This window comes from Ambystoma mexicanum, chromosome 11 (assembly GCF_040938575.1).
Source record: "Ambystoma mexicanum isolate Mex_15411 chromosome 11, UKY_AmexF1_1, whole genome shotgun sequence".
Taxonomy (NCBI): domain Eukaryota; kingdom Metazoa; phylum Chordata; class Amphibia; order Caudata; family Ambystomatidae; genus Ambystoma; species Ambystoma mexicanum.
The window spans coordinates 1,381,931,873-1,381,952,650 of record NC_090934.1 but is presented as its reverse complement, the minus strand read 5'-3'; the positions used below and the strand labels follow the sequence as shown (position 1 = coordinate 1,381,952,650).

Genomic DNA, 20,778 nt, shown 5'->3' with positions numbered 1-20,778 from the left:
AGGTGAACTGGTTTCTTCTTACCGAGTATTCCCAGCCTGGTGACGAGAAATATTCATGAGCATGTGAATCCATGCTAGACCCCATACTGGAAAAGCTCATGATTACCCAGATGCTTTGGACAGGATGGATAGGACAAAAACATACATTCTTTTAGAAAAGCTCAGGATGGAAACTAATTTGGATAAATATCTGGTACAAGCGGCCACAGTGGGGGCTCCATTAGTGGTTTGGGCTCCTCTTCTCAACCCAGGAGCCCTAAGGATCTGTTGGGCGTGTACGATGAAAAGAACAACATATTTGGTTGGATTACTGCCTTTGAGCTTGTTTGTAAGATGCAAGATGTCAGTGCTTCTGATCAAGTTGCCTGTTTAATTTTTAATTTAAATTTTTTTATTTACTTGTTTTAACCGCATATCGGTTTTTACAAGGTGTCACACACGATGAAAATCAAAGTCCCTTAAATTCATCATTTTGTATTTTCTAAGAACAAATGTCAATCTTGTGCTTAATTTTCCAACGGTTCTGTTTTACAAACACCTTGTAGGTTGTTCTTTAACGATTTGTCCTCCAAGGTCTTGATGTTTTATGTCCTTTTTTCTTTTGGTTAATCTTTCTCAGTTAAGTCTTTCCCACATTCGTTAGTACATGTATGACTTTTGCTAACGCAATTACCCATGAAGTCTTTTCTCCATTAATCAGCCTCGTCCGCCAAACGTCTTCTTCGAAAAGGAGTGAAGCCAAGATGTGATGGTTTAGATATGTCCTTCTAGTGTTTTGAGTCCCTGGACATGACATTAGGAGGTGCCTTATTGTTTCAATCTGGTCTTGGATTTTACAATACCTACATTTATTCGAAGTTGAGAGGCCTCTGACTGCCAAGATTTTATTTGTCTCTAGGCGGTTTAGACGGGCTCTTTTGAAGATGTTTGTCATAGCTCTGTTTGGGAACTTCTTGATGAATTCTTGAGTTTGATTTAGTTTATTTGTATTTGTTGGTAGGTGGGTTGTCAGCTTGTTCTTTGACGCTGTTTCTAAAGTGAGAATCCAATCAAGCCCCTCCATTTTTTTTTTCACCTTTGTCGTGTTAGTTCTTCTTCGGTGCTTTGCATCTCCACTAGTTTGTCTTTGTTTTTCTGTACCCATATGTTGAGCATTTTGCAACGACCTCCTGTTATTTCTACATTAATCAGGTTTAGTATCTCTGGAAGTTTCGGGGGAAGAATTTTCCTATATAGCATCATGCTATTTCACTCGATTGTTACCTGGAGAGACAATAGGCTTAGTTGCCGCCTGATCAAATTCATTGATGTTGATTTTGGCAAATTTAAAACGTTCTCCAAAAGTAGCCCTCAAGTTTCAATCTTATTTTTGTTGGTATGTTTGGCATTGCTTCTGCTCCGTATGTTAGAGATGGAATAACTTTTGCGTTGTAGAAGTTAATAATCGAATCAGTGAAAACCGGCCACATTTTTTATCCACTACTCTTGCTTGAGATGTTAATTTTCTTGTTTTTTTTTAGTAGGACTCGTTGCATTGCTGTATCCGATCTTGAGCTATCAAGAGTGACTCCTAAGTACTTGAATTCTTTCACTGCTTCTATTTGGAGTCTATCCAAATGCCATTGTAGGTTTTCGCTTCTCTTTGATGATTTTTGCACCCCATGATCTTGGTCTTTTCTTTATTGATCTCCAAGTCATTGGTTGAATGTATTCTGAAAGATTGTTAAGTTGTCTCTGGAGGCCAGTTCTAGTCTGGTCTAAAAGAATCATGTCATCAGCGTACAATAGGCGTGTTGTTTTTGCTTAACCAATTGTTGGAGGGAATGATCTCACGCTACCCTTCAAATTATTAAAGTCTCCCAGGTAAGCTATGAAAAGTGCTGGAGCGAGAGGGCAGCCTTGCTTTACACATTGTGAGTATCTCGTCAGATAGTAAGCCCTGTTGATTCAAACGTACTCTCATTATGGTGTTTGTATACAGGGCTTTTATCAGGTTTAAAAGGTCCGGAGGGCATTTGCATGTTAACAGTTTGCTCCAGAGCTTGCATCAATTGACCTGGTTGAACGCTTGGACCAGGTCAATAAACGTGATAAAAGCCCTCAGGCTCCCTTCCAAGATTTTGCCTTTTAGGATGCTCAGGAACAGTATATTTGCAGCAGTACCTATGTTTTTCATGAAACCAGCTTGAAAGGGGTCTGCACAAGGTGCTTTTTCTGCCCATGATTGAAAGCATGTTAATAACAAGAAACCAAATACCTTCCCGATTACAACTAATAATGCTATCGGGCGATAGTTTTTAGGTTCCTCTTTGCAGCCCTTTTTGTAGTCGGCACCACTGTTGATGTAGTCCAAGAGGTTGGTATAATCTTGTACTCAATGCATCTTCTGAATACCTAATGAAGGTTGCCCATTCAACTGGATGGCTCTTGAGATCGATGTTAGTTATCCCATCTGGCCCTGGAGCTCTCCATTTCAATTCCGGATTACTTCTTCGATGGACTCATTGTCGTGGGGTCTGACCCAAGGTGAGCATTGATCGACTTGTTCCAGGAACATATTACTTGGCAGCAGTTGAAATAGATGTTTAAAATGTTTTACTCAGATTGATTCTCCTATTCTGTTCTGGAGCGCATTGTTAGTTGATGTTTCTGTTGATCTTATAAGAGACCAGAATTCTCTGGATTTATGACCACACACAGTTCACAGCATCGCCTCTGAGTCTTGCTAGTAGAAAGTCAATCGATATCCTTTGACCCAAGACTTATACTTCTTTATCGCCTGTGACAACTCGTCTCTGCTAATTTGGCTGTTTTGTCGGGACGCCATTCTTTTTATTTTTCGCAGGTTGTGTCTTTTTTCCGCCAAGGTCTTGTCATACTCATAGGATTTTGATGTTGATGTCTGCCCCGATTTCTTCACCTTGGCCGATCTAGTTCCCTGACTTCTTCAGAGTTTTTGTACTTCATGGTGAGTTCTTAGATGCTTTAATAGCGTCATGGTTACCTCCAAACTCGTAATGAGGCCCTATGTGTAGATAGTAAATAGTTTTTTTTCCTTTGTGACCCGGTTCGACTATTTTTAAGTCTTTGGTCCATAATAGTGGCGAGTTAGGAATACAGTGTAGTAGGTTAAAGACTGTTTTGCTATTTAGGATTATGTCTTCATGTTTGTCCAGAATTTGTTCCAGTTTAAAGGACCGTTTACTTTTCGTGTCATATTTTGTTTTTTCGTTTCTCTCACTTTTTGCTACATTTGGTCTTTTTGAAGAACGAGTTTCTGACTGGTCTGCCTGTTTCTCTCGATTTGTAGTTTTAAATCGCCTTTGACTGCTCACGCTGTCTCTTGATCTTTTTATAGAGTTTTTTCGGTTAATCGGGTCTTTCTATTTGATTGTCTTCTTGGTCTTACTTTCTCGTTCTGTGATCTATACAGTTTTTCTTTGTTAAGGGAGAAGTGACTTTTTGCATGCCCCAGTTCATTACTGGTACTAGTTATTTGCATTTATCTTCTAAGGTCAAGAAAATGACCGAGCCGTCCAGGTCTATCATTCGTATCTTGTGATTTGTGACCTCCTTTGATGAGGTTGATCGTGAGAAGGTTGCTTTTTTTTCTGGCACTGAGGATTCGATTTGTGGAACATCCTGTTCATCGAGAAAGTGCTGACAAAGGTTCATCAAATCTACATGTGCTTCGAACTCTTCCACTGTTCTTGGTGAGTTCGAAGACTGGTATCTGTATTCTGGATGCTTCCGCAGAGAGTGTTTAACGACGTCTTTTACCTTGTTACCAAAATACTGTTGTAATTGTCTCAGAGCAGATGTCAGGTCTCGTAAATGCCTATCGGTGCCTGTCTGCGACTGCTCTGGAATGTGTAGACGTAGCGTGTTTTGTCGTCCATTGTTCGTTTTCTCTTTAAGTTTGGGTTTTGTGTGTTCAAATTTGGCAAAGTGTCTAAGTTTTCTTTGGAAGCGTTCTCAAAGTTGCTAATATTCTGGGTCTCCACCGAGAGTAAAATCGCATCTTCGCCAATGACACAATAATTAGACGTGATTATTTCTTTGGGTTTCCCGATGTTTCTGTTGCCTTTTTGCACACTTTTAGTTGCCACTTTCTTGCAGTTTTCTTCGTTAGGTCTTCCTTGCTCACAGGTGGTATCAGGTGATGAATGTTTTTGCAAGTGAGTCGAGTTTGTCCTTTCATCCTCGATATTTTGATGTTTAGTATTTTTGTGTAACCTTTGTAAGTTCAATTTGGTTGGCGTTTGTGTGCCTACTGCAGATGTTTTTCTGTTAGGTTCGTTCCAGCCATTGTCAATGTTGCTACTTTCAGTAGCTGCTACAGTGTTTTGAGAGGGGGCCAAATGAACTTGTTCCTTTAACCTTTGATCCATGGCAGTTATACAATCTTCAAGATATAGTAGCTTTGGATGCATCATCGCCGAGATCGTTGTGTGATCTTTCAATGTATCATTAAGTGCCTCAAACAGTTTACTAAAAGGAGCTAAGGCTATTGTCACGGCAGACATGATTGAAAAGAAGTCTTTTTTTTGTCGCGGTGACTGACTGTTGATTGTGGCAACTCACTCAGTCTTCTCTTTATTATCGGTGAAGATAGAAGCGTTGAAGTTGATTCTCTCAGAGAATTCGGACTATTCGTAGCGTCTGTATTCTTAAATGAAAGAGTGTCTTTTACGACATGTCGTGTATCTTTGCCCATATTCATTCTGACCTTGTGGGCAATGTCTAAGCCCCTTGTGACCGTTGTGTAGAGGAGGTCCCATATAAAGCCTGCACTCCAATCATCCATTTTGAAGTACCAGGAACGTTCACATCAAAATATGTGACGTATGATGAGCAAATAAACCAGCAGAGAGCCGCATTAGGGCTCTGCCCAGTGCCTATCAGAAGAACAGCACCTATTGAAGTACCAATACCAAGAAAACCATGGACAGTAAGGTATCCATTAGGAAAACCCTACCAACAAATGAAACGAAATGAAGATTGCCTAGGTACAGTCCCGGAACAAACCAAAAAGGTCTTAATGGAAGATGAATGGTGATGTCACAAGAACCCAGACTGACTTGCAGATAGAAGAACTGACGACCTGAGAATGATGCAAAAAGACGAAACGCCATGAATAACGATATCGTGAACCTAAAGTGAAAGGACAATGTCGAAATGCAAACAAGTGTCAAGCTGTAAGCAAGATGAAGGCATTTGACCAGTTTACACCTGTAAATATGCTTGGAACCACCAGAAGGCTAAGAAAATAGTGCAGCTTGCTATGCTTAGTAGAATAATAGTGCGGCAAGTGCCATTATACATAATCTACCTCAAAACGAAGCACAGTATTTTAAGTGCATTTCTACTTTGCACAAGAAGCAGAATCAACCCAGTTACTAAAGACCAAATGAGAAAGATTCATATTAAGCAAAACGAGAAGAGACGGCTGAAACGAAACTCGGCAGAGGCAACTCGTGCCAGGAAAGCCAAGGTCATACCAACAGAAGAAGCGAACAGTAGCTACATTTAATTGAAACTAGGAACAGAATATCCTGCCTCTGAAAGGTCGAGATAAGAAGACGTAGGCAGGTGGCAGGCTGGATGAGAATCAAATACACATATTGAGAGAAAAGAGACAAATTCACGGTGTAGGAATCACATGACCAGTTGAGCAAGAAGAAGCGAGGGGTCACACCTACGCTTGGCACCTGACCAGGCAGAGATATCAGAACCTTTCCAGACAGAAGATGCAGTCTCGAGGCCAACCACAGTAACTAATTGACACATGGCTACTAAAGTGATGATTGATTTTAACCATAATCGGAGGAAGGCTGGGTAACTAAGGGGCACCCAGCACCTGGCCGACCATTCTGCGTGCTGCTAAGCGAAGTGGAAAAGTATGCATGGGGTTGGTGCCAACCCAATCACAGTGGACCAAATAATCTAGGGTCCTATAGTTAGTAGAACTAATGAGACGTTGTACTTTTAGTGATGTCTACAGTAGTCATGTTTGAAGGAAGGGCTTAGATGCCCATCTGACAGTGTTTACCCAATCCCCTCACTCCGTTACCATATACAGATATAGTACCTATAGTACAGTTACCTTTTCCTAAGCAATAGAATTGCATGTTAACTTTTGAGTGTTACACGTCAGTGATGACGATTTTTGAGTATAAATGTTACAACTTGCATGAAGTTCGTTAGAGTTGAAGCGAGAGGGACGATCGCATCACTGTTGCTTCCATAACTCCCTGTTTTCTGTACTTGTCATTAAACGGACTCCCTTTGCCAAACCATTGAGTTGTCCTTATTGATTGGTGTTGAAGTAATGAATCTGCACCCCCATCCATCTCAAGGGTGCAGCTATCTCGTCTTAAAGTACTTCTGAGCAAACTTCGGCTCTATGGGCCGGCTGAGGGTCTCGGAGTACAGTTGTGTTTGCCTTTACAAGAATTTGAGGTAAAGGATAGGTTTCTCGAGCGTACAGGCTCTAACTTTGAACGGACAGAACTTCTGTTACTTGTGTTTTTTTGGGTGACTCTGTGGTTGTTTTAGACAGGTTTTCTAGTCTTAGGTTCCTTTGTTCTTTTTGCTCAGGTAACGGCAATTTCTGCTGGGGCCGCTGCTCTATGCAATCGACTTTCCCTGTGTGGCTTGGAATTTCTTCTCCGATGCTACGGTTGGTTTCATTAAACCGTGTGATGTTATGCTGTTTGGAGAACTGTTCACTCTATGTTGATTTTTTCAACTGCATAGATAAACAAACTATTATTTTCTCCAAACAACAAAGAAAGTGAGTTTCTTTCTTTTTCTCCTTTAATGCAGAGGGTAATAAGGGGTGAAACAGTGTGTTTTCATTAGAGCACTCTTCTTTGTACCTATTCAATTGTAATTTTTGTCTTAAAATAACCCTCCTGGGTAGAATAGGTCCATAACCAGGAGCCCATTTTTTGAATCTATCGGGGTCTCCTGCAAGAATTGATTGACTAGTGGGCTCAGCGTCACTGCAGGCTTACCAAAGTACCATCTTATCTGGGGTTCAGGTATGCTCAAAAGCAGCTTTCTTTGCAAACTTGATTCTTCGCTAACTGGATTGTCATCAACTTTGCAATGTTTTGTGATGATCAGATCTTCTTGTACAGCGTCCAGTATTTTGGCATCAGAGAGTTCAGAGAGCTTATCGAATTTTCTTTTGCACTGTTTGCTGAAAAGGTCTTTTAATGAGCTCGTAAGAAAGGGTTTACACAGAGCTGTTTTCATGTGTTTTCCTCTCCTCTCTGTTTTCCGATTGTCAAGATGTTGGTGTTTCTTTGTTAAAGTTGTTTTTTCCGTTTATTTCTTATTTAAGGGTGTTAACTTTTGCAAGTGAGTTGATTCAACTTGTTTTTTAAGTTGTTTTTTCGGAGCGGTTTCAACGTTTCCTCCTTGTTGTTTGTATAAATTCCCTTCCCCTTAATGTCTTTCAGGGAAGAAATATCCAGACTGCTGCTGCAATCGTAAAATCCTTCTTGAAAATCGTTAATTGGTTTTTGAGTGGGTGATGTGAGGTTCTCAGTTGGCAAAGTGTCCGACCCTTCATCCTCTATGAGTGAGCTAATTAACTCGATCTCATTACTCCTTGCTTGAACTTCAAAGGATACTTTTTCTGTATACTCTCTCTCCTGGGGTCCACCTTCTTCCTGGTTTACCAAGGCTTTGGTGTCCTGTTCTGCCGTTGCGACGTTCCTCAGAGGAGTGGACCCTCTACGAGGCTCCACCCGCCCACAGACGATTCGGGAACAGAGGCTCCGTCCACGCCTCCATCAGTGCCGTCCTCCAGGGGCCTGCTCGAAGCACTTTCACCACCGCTCGCAGACCCGGCCCACAGGGGCCTCGCCTCCACACTCCGCCGTTAGTCTACACTCTGCGCCTGTCCTACCGGCGACTGCCGTCACCGCCTTTCCTCCGACAAGCGGGACAGGCCCACCGCACCAAGGTAAGGACTTGAGCGCAGGGGGTAGAGGACAGTATTTTGGGAGGCGACTTTGTATTTCTTAGCTGTTTGGTCAGTTTTAGTCTTTTTAGTTTCACTATTCAAAAAACTCCCGCTTTTGCCAGGCAGGGTGATTACAAGTGGCACTTGTCGTTCTGACTTGTTGGAGCTCACTCGGCTCTCGACCGGCAAGGGCGTCAAGTTCGCTGGTTGTTGAGGTAATAAAGGATGCAAAGGGTCTCTTCCGACCGGGGTTCTTGCCTCAGTCTTTTCCCTCAAGGGGGTCGCTGAAGAGGACAAAAGAGGAACCACCAGTAGGTTTAAAGTTGAGCGAGTCTTGTGTGCGCCTCCCACCACCACTTTTTCTTCGCAGCGAGTTTGCGAGCTTCTGAGGCATCGGCCCTCTTCCTCAGTGGCCATGCAGAGAGCGGCGCCTGTGGCGTCCACAGCATCCATAGCAGCCATAGACTGCCAAGACAGCTACTCTGCTGCTACTCCGTGGCCGCTCGGCGGCTGGAGTTTTTTTTAGATCCTCCCCTTGCTGCAATGAACACTGGAGACAAACTTCATAAGTGGAGTGGTGTGGTAGCCAAGACTGCCTGTTTAATTAGTAGACTCCCTCAGAGAGGATGTGCTGCTTTGATTGAATTGAGAGCACCTGATAGAAAGGATTATACTGAGGTCAATCAAGAAGGTTCTCATTCTCAAGCTCAGGAAAACTCCTCCCCACTGAATGAAGACTTTCAGAGACCACAAGAAGGACAGTGTACACCTTTGTGAACGATGCCCTGGAAAACCTGAGTGGGTGGCTTGATGGTCATAAAGTAACTATTTTTGTAGGCATGATCAATTTGATCATGGTGGAGCATATTTTTAACTGTGGTTTTCCAGAGGTGAAGCAGCATTTGGCTGACTCCAAGGAATTAGACCCAAGGAATTGGCAACAGCCTTTGACTTGTGGATTCTGCATACAGTGACCCACAATGACAAAGGAGCCTCCAATTTCCTAATAAATAGTACATTGTTATACACCTGTGTGGAACATTACTTGGATGTCTCCAAGTATTGTTAGGCTTACTTACACACCAGCACCTGCTCGCCTAAGTCTGCCCTACTTCTCAGCCTACACTACCATGTGAGGGTTTGGTTAGACTAAGTTTGACAATCCTGTGCTTATCAACTAGGTTAGCCTCTCTGAACCCACCCCTGGGTCTGGTTCTGAAAAGCTGCCCTAACAATTATGATGATGATACAAGGAGTCCTACATCTCAAGCTAAAAGTGGCCCTTAGTTTCATCAGTGTATAAGACTCACCACAACTACACCTGTTGCAAAACACACAAGCATGGCCATCCAGTATGCAATCCTCCACTCCACAGGTACTAAGACATCAGTACACTGCCCTACAGAGAGATTGCCAAGTGCACACCTCCAGATCACCATCATACAATGTATAGTTTCTCAGTCTCCAAATTCACATTTCACCACACCCAAGTCATTGTGAGAGATGAAGGCTTCGTAGGGCTCTGGTACAAAGAATGTACTCAAACAGAGCTCGGAATCGACAGTTGAACTGGGATGACCACTTGCACCAGGGAACTACTCCCAGATATTGTGTGTTGTATGTTGTTGCACACAAGTTCATTTATGCTGGATTGTCAGACCATTTACTCGGCTATCAAATATAGAGATACCCAACCCTGAAGGAAGGGAACTGGCAGAGGATAGGACAAGCCAAGAAAGTGACAGCCATGGGATTGGAATACACCAACGCCATACTGCCTATAAATCATCCACTAGCTGTGACTAAGTGCCCATCACCCCAGATGAACACATGGTGAGTTACCTAAATATAGGTGTCTCACCAACGTTTCCATGCCACGATGGCACAGCTCTGCGTGGTGACTTCCACAAACAAAGAAGAAAAGGAATCTCCAACCTGGTTGATTTAAACTAACTTTCCCGTTATGTGGCAGGATTCAGAAAGCAGAGCATGGTGGGATAGGTGGTGGACTTAGAGCTCACAGGGCTAGTTGCCAAGGGAAAAAAGCTCCTTACTGGTCAGGGCTCAAGAGAAGGGGTATGGGAAGAGCAGGACTGCATGAATACACAGAGTTGTTAGCCAAAGCCGAAGGAGGAAGCATTGAACTGCTCTTAGAAACTGATATGGACAGCATTAGACCTATAGTGTGCCGAGAACTCTGTGAATTGCCTAGAACTGGAGTCTTGCGGATGACGCTGAAAATTGCCTAGAATTTGAGGGATGCTGAAAACTCTAAGAAGTGCGTAGAGGAAAAGAGGGCTGTTGAGACATTTTAGAGAGTTGCAGTCTTGGCAGCAGCAGCAGTACCACTACCTTGCAGCATCTTGACAAGCATTGGCTTTTTTACCATTTCTATCATCCGGAGGAGGAGTTCTGCTGTAAACCCCTCTGACTACACAGTGAATAGCAGAGTTTGCAGAGTTGCAGTCTTGGCAGCAGTACCAGTACCTCGCAGCGTTTTGGCAAGCCTTGGTGTTTTTACTATTATCATCATCCGGAGGAGGAGCTCTGCTATAAAACCTCTCTGACTACGTAGAGCGTAGCAGAGTTTGCAGAGTTGCAGTCTTGCCAGTCTGTGGCTGGAAATCGCTGGAGCAAGTACTCGCATTGTATATGGGAGACGAGCTCTACACATGGGACCGCAGCAAGCCCCCACCCCCCAAGACCTTATGGCCTCCCCGGACACGCACCAGCTGAGAATCACTGAGGTGAGTACTGAGGGAGATTGTGGGGCAGTTGTGACCCGCTCCACCAACACTTTTAACACAAAGCAATAGCAACATTATCCCTTACTTTGGCACCATTCATGAAGTTACATGAGACATTGAACAAACAAAGGACACCACCACATTTTTGGCAATGTTGCATTCTAAAATCGTATTTGTGGAGGGCTTCCTGACAAGCTTACAGTAAAACCTGGACTCTGACACGATGCAACCTACCAAAATCTTGCACAGCATTCTAGATCCTATTATAGAGGAAAAAGATAAATGATGTATGGAAAGATCTCTATTTCAAGCTGGACCGTACCAGCCGTCTTTAAGAACTAGAAATAACAAATCACAAGGAAGTCAAAGTATCGAATTGGAAACAACTGCAAGAGTTGAGAACGCCCAAGACATTAATATGAACCACAGTTTAGCGACAATAATTCCCCTACCCGCAAGCAACATCGAACTAGGGAGGGTTGACAAGCAACCTAGGCTTCAGCTCCAGGAAGAAATCATCTCCTTAGATAATGAGAATGATCCTGGGGAGAGAGAGGTGGAAGATACTAATCCTAGCAGTATTGATTATGAGCAGGTGAATTCAACTTTTGCGTCATCTGATTTGACTTCAACAACCGCTTCTAATAAAGACTATCATATATTCACCATGAAATTGGCTGTTCAAACCAAAAGAACTGGTGCCTGAACTATGACTCCTGCACAAACTAGATCAAACAGAAACGTTTCGAATTCACGGAGCTTGCATCAGCTGTCTGCAATAACACAAAAACATGAAACTCCTTGGTAAAACTCACCTGAACGAAAGCAAATCATTTGTGAAGAACTTGACTTTACCATCTTCACAAGGAAAATTTGGAACAAACAAGAGCCTCATCGTTCAATCGGGCAAAGTGGCACCCGTTCTGACTAATGAAGCTTCACTGTAGCAGGCAGATAATAACCCCTCGCCTTCAGCTTCAATCACTGACTCAATGGATGAGCTGATGAACCTGTAAGCTTATACTACGTCAGACAATGAATCTGCTGCACAAGTCGAAATCGATAACCCTTTATTGGAGGAAGCATATTAGGATAACACCCAAAGTATCGCTATAACGTCAAAGGAAGGAAAGTCACATGATGCCAGCACAATCCAACTATCGGCTGTTGAAAACATTTGAGGCTCTCATATCCAACATAGCCAGGCGCCAAGGCCGCTATTGGATGATGATTTGAAAGAGCATGCTCTTCAGATAGATAGCCAGCCTCGAAGGAACACCCGAGTTAACTCAACTGGCTCCCCCGACCCACTCTTCTGAACCATGGTTCAAAGAAGAAAACCGCACTTAGCATTTGACCAAGCCGCTGGGGGAAATGTAGCTGGCGATCAACTAACTGAGCCTGCGGTCGGTGATATAGAAGTACTCACTGAGACGGAGAAATACGATTACAGAGCATTCACGGGCACATCTCCTCGCCCGAAGAGAAATCAAGAGCCACCAGCCAGAGTGGGTAGTAGGATAGTCACAGCCCATAAACCAGAATCAGAAAGGGATGCTAAAGATCGGACAAGGTGTTACCCATACTCATTTAACACTATGGAAGAAAGGAGAAATCAACATTGAAAGTTGGATCACTCTAGCAATTCAACAACATCTAAGCAACACTCCGATTATAAAAAATCTAACGACAAACCTAAAGAAGGAGGCTTGGAGAGACTCACATTATTGCTCGAGCTGATCCTCCAAATGAAAGACGGTCTAATAATGAACCGAGTGAATGTGCTCAGACTTTTACATCATGTGTCATCATTGAAGTTAATAACAACCAACTATGTAACAATTATCCACTTTTCAGAGGAGGGCCCACTGATATGGTAATACTGCACCTTCCATCTGAATTTATTGAAAACCTCTTATTGAATGAGGCCCCTCAATTGCAGCAGATGGGTTTTGACCTCAGAGAGCTTACCACCACTGAAACGACAAATGATGAAGGAAACAAAAGAAAAGATCTAATTCTGAGTAATGACAAAAGAAGACGCGAGGTGCGAGAAGACGATAGACAACTTGACCCTCAAAGCCGCAAACATCTGAAGAACAGACCAATTATCAACAAAGAAAAACTGTCTGTGACTGTCAAAGCAAAGCTGCCAGCGAGAGATGCGATAGAGGCCGCTGTGGACACCTTCAAAAAACAAGGAACAGACTAATGTAATAGGAAATGGCGGCTGAGGCTTTTGTCCTAGATAACAAGAGAACATACCTACCAGAAAAAACTAAAGGAAAAAATCTCGTAATACACAAGGTTTTACCCACCTGTTCTCTCAAGAGACTTTAGCCTGAGAATCCTTTGATCTAATCTTCCTGCAAGAAACTTGGCTGAGAAGCACTCCCCTCTTTTTATTTATTTTTTAATTTTTATTATTAGTTGTTTTAGCTGAATATCAACTTTACAACATGTAAAAAAACAAGAACAGCAAGAATTATTGCATAACTTAGTACATTCTTATAAAAAATTATCTTTACAACTCCCCTCTTACACAGTTATTCGATTCATCTGAATCCAGCTACAAAGGGACCTAAAGGCCGGCCAATGTCGGGTCTTCTCACAGCAATTCAATTGTCAGTAAATTGGCATGTTGTGACAGTCGAGAACCCAAACTCATCATAGTTGAGATTGGCGAGCCTACTAAATCTAAGATGATGATACTGTGTAACCTTTATTGGAACAGTGGGCAACCAATGTGCATTCAATAGTCCTAGACACTGTGGACAGAGTAAGAGAGAGACGGTCTGATCCCTACATAATAATCTGTGCCGATTTAAACATTCCATGTTTTGACTCCAATAAAGATGTCATTAGCTTTGACAACCTTTTTGAGATTTACTTTGAGTCCAGTGGACTGGCTTGGAGACAAGACATGCTCTTGAGAAATATTAAAATTCTTAATGGAACAACAAAAAGTAACAACCCGCCAAACATTACTTGGAGAAATGCCACTGGAGGAAACATTTCAGATTACACATTTCAAATAATATGCAGAAACATGTGAATGATCACAATGTAAAAGAAACCCTATTAAGCGATCACAACATCCTAAAATGCACATGCTCCTGTCTAATTGAAAGACTGAGGTCACCTGTTCTGCAAGATTGGGAGTCGGTCCTTGAAGAAATCGATTAACTATTAATCCAGCAAAAATGGAGACGCTAATTGAAAGATTCAGTGCCATGTTAAATGAATCTGATTCAGATTCAGTGGACAAGTGTCTGGACTATCCTACTCTTTTGATTGACTTTTTGGAATACAAGAAACAGAATGAGAAGAGTTAATTTCTCTGAATACACACCTATGACACTCAACTGGCCATTAAGAAAAAGACCCAATTTGAGGCGTTTAAAAAAGGAGAATTTGAATGCGTCAAGTAAGGTCAAAAAACTAAAACAAGAATACCATAATTGGATCAAGGCAAGGAAGCACGAGATGCTGCAGCAAGATTCAGAGAAAACGCTCAAAAGCATTGCTACAAAAAACTCTAGTGAAATGTGGCAGGTAATAACTAGTATAAATTCACCCCAAGAAACCCTCCTTATAAATGGTGTGCCAGCAATTGCTAGATGTGAATACTTTACTGCCTTTCGGCAAAGCTCAGACTACTCTGCACAAACAAACTCTAGTCAGAACATCAGTGGATGGACTTTTGAAACGACTCGAGAAAACATTCTGGCTATAATTCATAAAGCAAGTAACTCAAGGGCACCAGGCCCTGATGGGATGTTGAATGCAACACTCAAGAAAAACCCTAAGCTGTGGCCTCTTTCCTGTGGACTCTATTTGAACATGTCAAAAAGGTGAAGAAGTTTCCTCTATCATGGAAAAAGGCAAATATCGTCCTCATCTTTAAAAACGGTGACAGATCACATCCCGCAAATTATAGGCCTAAAGCACTACTAGATGTAGCTAAAAAGATCTTTGCAGCGTTAATTTTGCGGAAACTTACAATGTGGAGTGCCACCAATAAGACTGAAGACTTAAGACAAGCTGAATTTGTGGAAAGGGGTGGGTATGCCCTGAACGTTTTCTTGCTTAACATTCTCAAGGGGCATGTACAAGAACAAAAGAAAAACAAAATGAAAATACATGTAGCCTTCATAGATCTGGCCCAAGTCTTTGACACCGTAGATAGAACGAAGTTATGGTCCAAATTAGAGAATTGGAACAGCCCAAATGACCTAGTGGAAGCCATGAAAGACCTCTACACAGGGATGTCCTTGAGAGTTAGACTCGACCCCAAAGGCACCCTGTCAGACCCTAGCGAGATCTCAAACGGACTGAAGCAAGGCTGTGCGCTAGCAGCTACATTGTTCAACCTGTTTTTATCAGATGTCCAACAGACCCTAAAAACAGGAGCTTCCCACCTAAAATCAAACAATTAAATAGATTGCTGTACGCGGATGATCCGAGGATCAAACACTGATCGGGCTCCAGCATCAACTAGATGCACTAATAACCTACGTCAGCATCAATGGCCTAAAAATAAATGCAAAAACGTCCAGAATAGTGACACTAGAAACACTGCTAAAAAGAGGTAAAGACAAGAACCATTGGTATCTAAATGGCAAGAAACTACTCAAGGTGAACTCAATGACATATCTAGCAATGTGTTTAAATGCTAGTGCTGTGATTGCTCCCTGGCTGGTTATTCTGCGCAGCAAAGCAGTAAATTTATCCTCACAAGCAAATATTCTACGAAGAAAATGTTGTACATTTTCAATTATTCCAATTTTAACATTCTATCGAATGAAGGTGGTGCCCATCCTCCCTATGGAGCGGAAACATTCTTCTCCCTTCCGGCATCTGCATGGCCCTTATTGGAGGGCCTGTTCTGGAAGAATGTTCTTGGCCTTCCTAGAGGAACTCCAATCCAGGAGATTAGGATGGAACTAGGCTTAACTTCCGTCTACGCTATAGTTGTCTGGAAGTCATTGAATCTCTATAGAAAATGAATTTCATCAGCACCTCTTTTGAGCTTTAAAATGGTCCAGATTGCATTACAGGTAGGAAAAGATGCCACACAGGATGCATGGAAAAATATATGCTCTAGCATCTTGAAAAGCCTAGATGCCTCTGAAGACTCTCTGACATCCAACCCTCCCAAGATAAAACAAAAATTGTTTCACCAAGACTGGATAAAGACCCAGGAGGAGAGAGCTAAGTTGAAAGGTTATGGGAAAACATGGTTTGAGAGCCGTTCCTTAAACTCGCTCCCTAAATACCTGCAAATCCTCATTATCGTCAACAGTTCCTACACTTCAGATTAAACCTACTCCCAACTAGCAAGATCTTGGGTGTTAGGTCAAAGGAACAACCAGCAGAATTCAACTGTAGACTATGCACGTAAATGCGTTGCAGAGAGACGCTGAAACATCTGTGCTCTTTTGTCCAGCAGTTGTCTAAGTCAGGACCAAGTGGCTGGGAATCTTTGTCAACAAGCAGCCATCGATTCTGGTGGAGCAATGATGGTCTATTCACATGCAGGGAGCACGAATTTCTTTGACTTTGGCCTTGATACACTTCTTAAAGGAAATATTCTTTCTATTGGAACGTCTGTTAAATACGCTTAACAATGTCTGAAATTCAAGTTGGTCACTTCTACTGTTCCTTTTCTGCTGTCTTCCTTTTTTCATATCAATTGTATTTAACAGAGTTTATTAAGGCCATGTACTGGACATTGGTAAAAGGTTTTATTTTTAAATCATACACCTTGAGCCGGACAAAAGTACTGAGTTCCCTATCAAAGCGAATACGACCTCAAGGTTGCCGGTATTCTTGCAGTATGACCGGCAACCGACAACACTGTTAACACCACTTGGTCTGGCTTAATTACTACCAGATTACAAGCAGCAAGGGCGGTAAATCCCCATTCCATAGAGTCCCACAGGACTTTATGGGGAGATTTGCTGGTATTACCGTCACCAGTAATAGCAGCTATTTTTGCTGTTAGGGGTAGGGGGGGAATTACCTCCAATTTTTAGCTTGAGGTAATTCCGACTACCCCACTGGCAACCTTGTACTTTGCTGGTGCAGTAACATGCCAGTAAATAGAATTACTAATAGGCCCACAGACTCTAAGAGGGGCACTGAGATGCCTGAAAGGTGCGCTGAAGCTGTGCAGGTAATTGAGAATGTTTAGAATTGCATAGAGCCTGATGTGGGCACCTACAAGCCTAACAAAAAGCTTAGAGACTGAGAGGGATGCTGGAATGTCTGTAAGATGCTACTGAGAGGAGTGTTGAGTGAGTTTGGGAGGTGCTTACAGCATGAGATGAGCACTGAGAAGACTGAAAGAGATCTGGAATCTAAGAGGGGCATTAAGAAGACTAACAAAGTGCCTTGCCCATGAGAGGGGCTACAATGCCTGGTCTCCTTTTACTAATCAATAATTGAAGCAGATTGGTCTGCTGTCAATTTAAGACATACCGGCCTTCAATAGGTTTGCACATGCTATGACGGACACTACCCCATTCCTTCATACCTCTGAGAGCGGTCCAGCACTGTTTTTATTTCTCTCCCGACCTGCATGTCATTTTCAGTGCCCCACTTAAATCTTTGAGACTGTAATGTGTGGGGGGAGCATCTGAAGTGTAAGGCTCTTTGTGAACGAAACCGATCAGAAGCAGACACAAATAGATAATTAATTCCGGAGGTGAATCCAAGAGATGCGCTGCTATTTATTCCAAGTCATTCCAGAGGTGAATCAAAGAGATGCACTGCTATTTATTCCAAAAGCCTCAATCTTCCTATGTCTGATGAAGTAATCTGAAGATTATGAAAGCTTGAAAATAAATTACTTTGTTAGCCTAAGGTATCATCTTGTTGCCTTTTTTGGAGCAACAGTTAATAGATAAAATGCCTGTCTTGGGTTGATTAAGCTATGTATAAAGTAGCACTGCATTCTAAGACAAATACACTTTCCTGGAGAAAAAGTTTTGCATTTTGGATAGTTTGCATACCAACAATACCTTGTTGATGTGGCTTGGAACTGGGATGAACTTCCAGTGATGGCTGCTAGGTGGCGTTTTGGAGTTTGTGACTTGGCTCAACTGGACTCTCTTACACATATTTATTAATAGGTTTCCTTCAATATTCAATGCTACTTTTCAGTGCTACGTGTCTTTAAATGCCAAGAGTCCTTAATGCTAAATGTGCTGCTTGTTTAAACACTACATTTGTATCAATGCTATGCATATATGTAAACTAAATACTATGCTACTTTCAATGTTAGTTTGCATCAGTGTTTCATTTGTTTAAAAGCTTCTTGTGATTCAATGCAACATGTGTTTCAGTTGTACTACATGTACTACAATGCCAAGTTTCTTTTCAGTGTAACTATTCCCTTTTTATTTCTGCGGATCCCAGAACTTTGTTTCCCTCCTTCCGTTGATGTGTCATATACTACGGGTATTACATTGTATCATGTGCTCGGTGCGCATGAATGAATATATACATTCTTTCTCAGGAACAATTAGAATATCTCACGCTGGGCTGATCCAATTTACCAATTTCTTTCGGCGTGCACAACTTCATGACATGGGCTATGTATTAGCCAAAAATCGTAGTGCACATTGTCAAGATATGCCCTCCGAAAGCATGTTGAGTGTCTCACACTGCAAAAAAAACCTTTTGATCAACATTCTTTGTCCACACAAACATGTTTTGGTACTTTCCCCAAATTGATCTGGCCAGATCGGTTGCATATCCAGTTCGGTGATCTTTCGTGGTTTAGGTCAAAAGTTGCAGAGGAAACGTTTTTTAAATCTTCCTATGCAAACTATGGCATAACCTTAACTATTTAGTTGCGACCACAACTCTATAACATATATAGACACCTTTGAAGACCTACATTGAATGGGTTGGCAATGAAATTAAAGCTGTTACATCCTGTATTGCAAATAACCTGTGTTGGCCAATATGGGGAACATACAATCAACAGCAAACTCAAAACATATCTGTTTAAGTCAATGAAAAGCCCGAGTTCAGCCCACGTGAATAACAGTTATTTCTTTGTTTAACAGACACAAGTATGAATTTCTACACTGTGGCACCACCCCAGATGTGCGCATCACAATCCCACCCCAGAGGATTGGAATTCTATTGGACTACGATAACTGGAAGTTGTGCTTTTTCAACATGGACCCTTTCCAGCATCTTCACACGTTTGACTGCCACTTTCAGCACTTGGTGCATCCTTGCTTTGCACTGGAGAAGCCCGGTATTCTTAGAATACGCAACGGCATTGCAATCCCGAAGTGTGTTCTTTTCTTGTGAGAAAATACCTTGCACAAGGGGTCTAAAAACAGCGAATCACAACATGTTTTGGACTACGACTCCCATAATCTCTCACCATTGACTATGCTGGAAAAGGCTGATGGGAGTTGTAGTCCAAAACATCTGACGAGCCAAAGGTTTCAGACTCATGCCCCAAATACCACAATGTACCAGATTGTTTGAAGCTTCAACTTTGAGAAAAAATAGTGTGTATTCATCAACCATCAAATTTTATGTGTGCTTCACTTAATAGATTTAAAGTGGTCTGAACAACCCACAGTATTTTTTATTTATTGGGCTCTAATATACAGGTGCCAGATCGTACGAGGGCTTCAAGGTGCCAAAATAATCTGGTCACAGCCAGAATGTAAAAGCATGTACACAGCATTGACACTTAATAAGGTTTAGTGATCAAATACTTTCAAGACACAAGAGTATGTTCCAGAATTGCTTAGTAGGCAGGACTAGGAGCAATGGAATGAAAGTAAGTGCACACACTTGCCTCGGAAAGAGGGGAGGAAGGTAATCAGAGCTATCCTGATAGCCGGTATCACCAGCACACTAATGTGTTCCCAAGATTCCGAAGTGGACCAGAAGCCACTGACTGCAAGAATTTATATAAGTGACAAACTAAACCCCTTAAGAAGCTGTCCGTGACCACTGTGAGTTGGGGCCAGTGTTGTCAAAGCAACATCCATCGCAGCATGCTATCTTGCAGGTCCCACCACATAAGATCTCGAGACTCAGTGTCTGAGACCTGCAACAGGTTCGACAAGATCTTTCCTCCAGACTCTTTCACTGTGGCCTTGCTGAACCCTGCACTTAGGTACTTGGAATGTGTCCTTTTATCTCACTTGTAAAAATTGAAGAACTTTGCAGAATGCTGCCCGAGTGCCTTACAGTGCATAGACGGCCAGGAACCACAAAGCTCCCTGTTGTGGTCCTCACTGAGGCAGTAGAGACATACCTGTGGGGGTCTGACATGGACATTTGCTTCCCGCTTTCTGAATTGGTCTTGATGCCCAAGACCTTAGTCATGACGCAGTAAATAAAGTAGCAAAGTCAAGTGTAATTCCCAAAGCATACTGATTATACGGAAAAACCAAGAACCAGAGGTAATGTGCCGCAGCAACACTATATATGCTGGCCCTGACGTCATGTCTGGCGTTTGGGCGCAGAGCACCTAAGACCAGAGGCGGCACAGAGCTAAACTGCATCCTCTGGTGACTGAAACCTTTCAGAATTCCCATGGCACTGGAGAGAAAATATGTAAGATGAGGAATCTGTGGGAAGACGGAATCTATGTGAAGAAGCTCTTGCCAGCTATCGACTGACAGACATGATGGCCCCATGTTCCGAGATGGGCCACTAGCAAAGCTAAGCCTTTTTTGTGAGGATTCCCATGCTGACATTAGGTGAAAGGGCTTTACTAATAGTGCTAGCTTGAAAAGGAACTCAGTAATAAAAGTTTATATTCTTCCAGTTTGTGCCAGCTGTGCTATCGCCACTCATTTTTCTTTTATGTGGATGAATCTGGGCTAAATGATGTGGGTTTTCTCTGTTTTGGACATTACAGAGCAAATACATAAACTACAAGCAGTGATGCTGGTATTGAATGGATCACGCCAACATCTCTGTAGGCACTTCTTCCCAGACATAACAATGATGGGAAAAGTCTTCCACCAATGTTATGCTTAAAGGTAGGTAGGTGCAGGGGTGTTG

The 20,778-nt window shown here is 42.3% G+C and overlaps 1 protein-coding gene across 2 annotated transcripts in view; it reads left to right on the top strand.

Annotated features, from left to right (window-relative positions):
* FSD2 (fibronectin type III and SPRY domain containing 2) overlaps window positions 1-20,541 on the top strand; it is a 147,859-nt gene extending 127,318 nt beyond the window's left edge. For both annotated transcript variants that reach the window (XM_069624979.1, XM_069624980.1), the window contains one exon: window positions 18,804-20,541. In XM_069624979.1, the coding sequence (XP_069481080.1) occupies window positions 18,804-19,056 (253 nt within the window). In that variant the 3' untranslated portion in view covers window positions 19,057-20,541. The remainder of the gene's footprint in view (window positions 1-18,803) is intronic.
* Window positions 20,542-20,778: the final 237 nt, after the last annotated feature.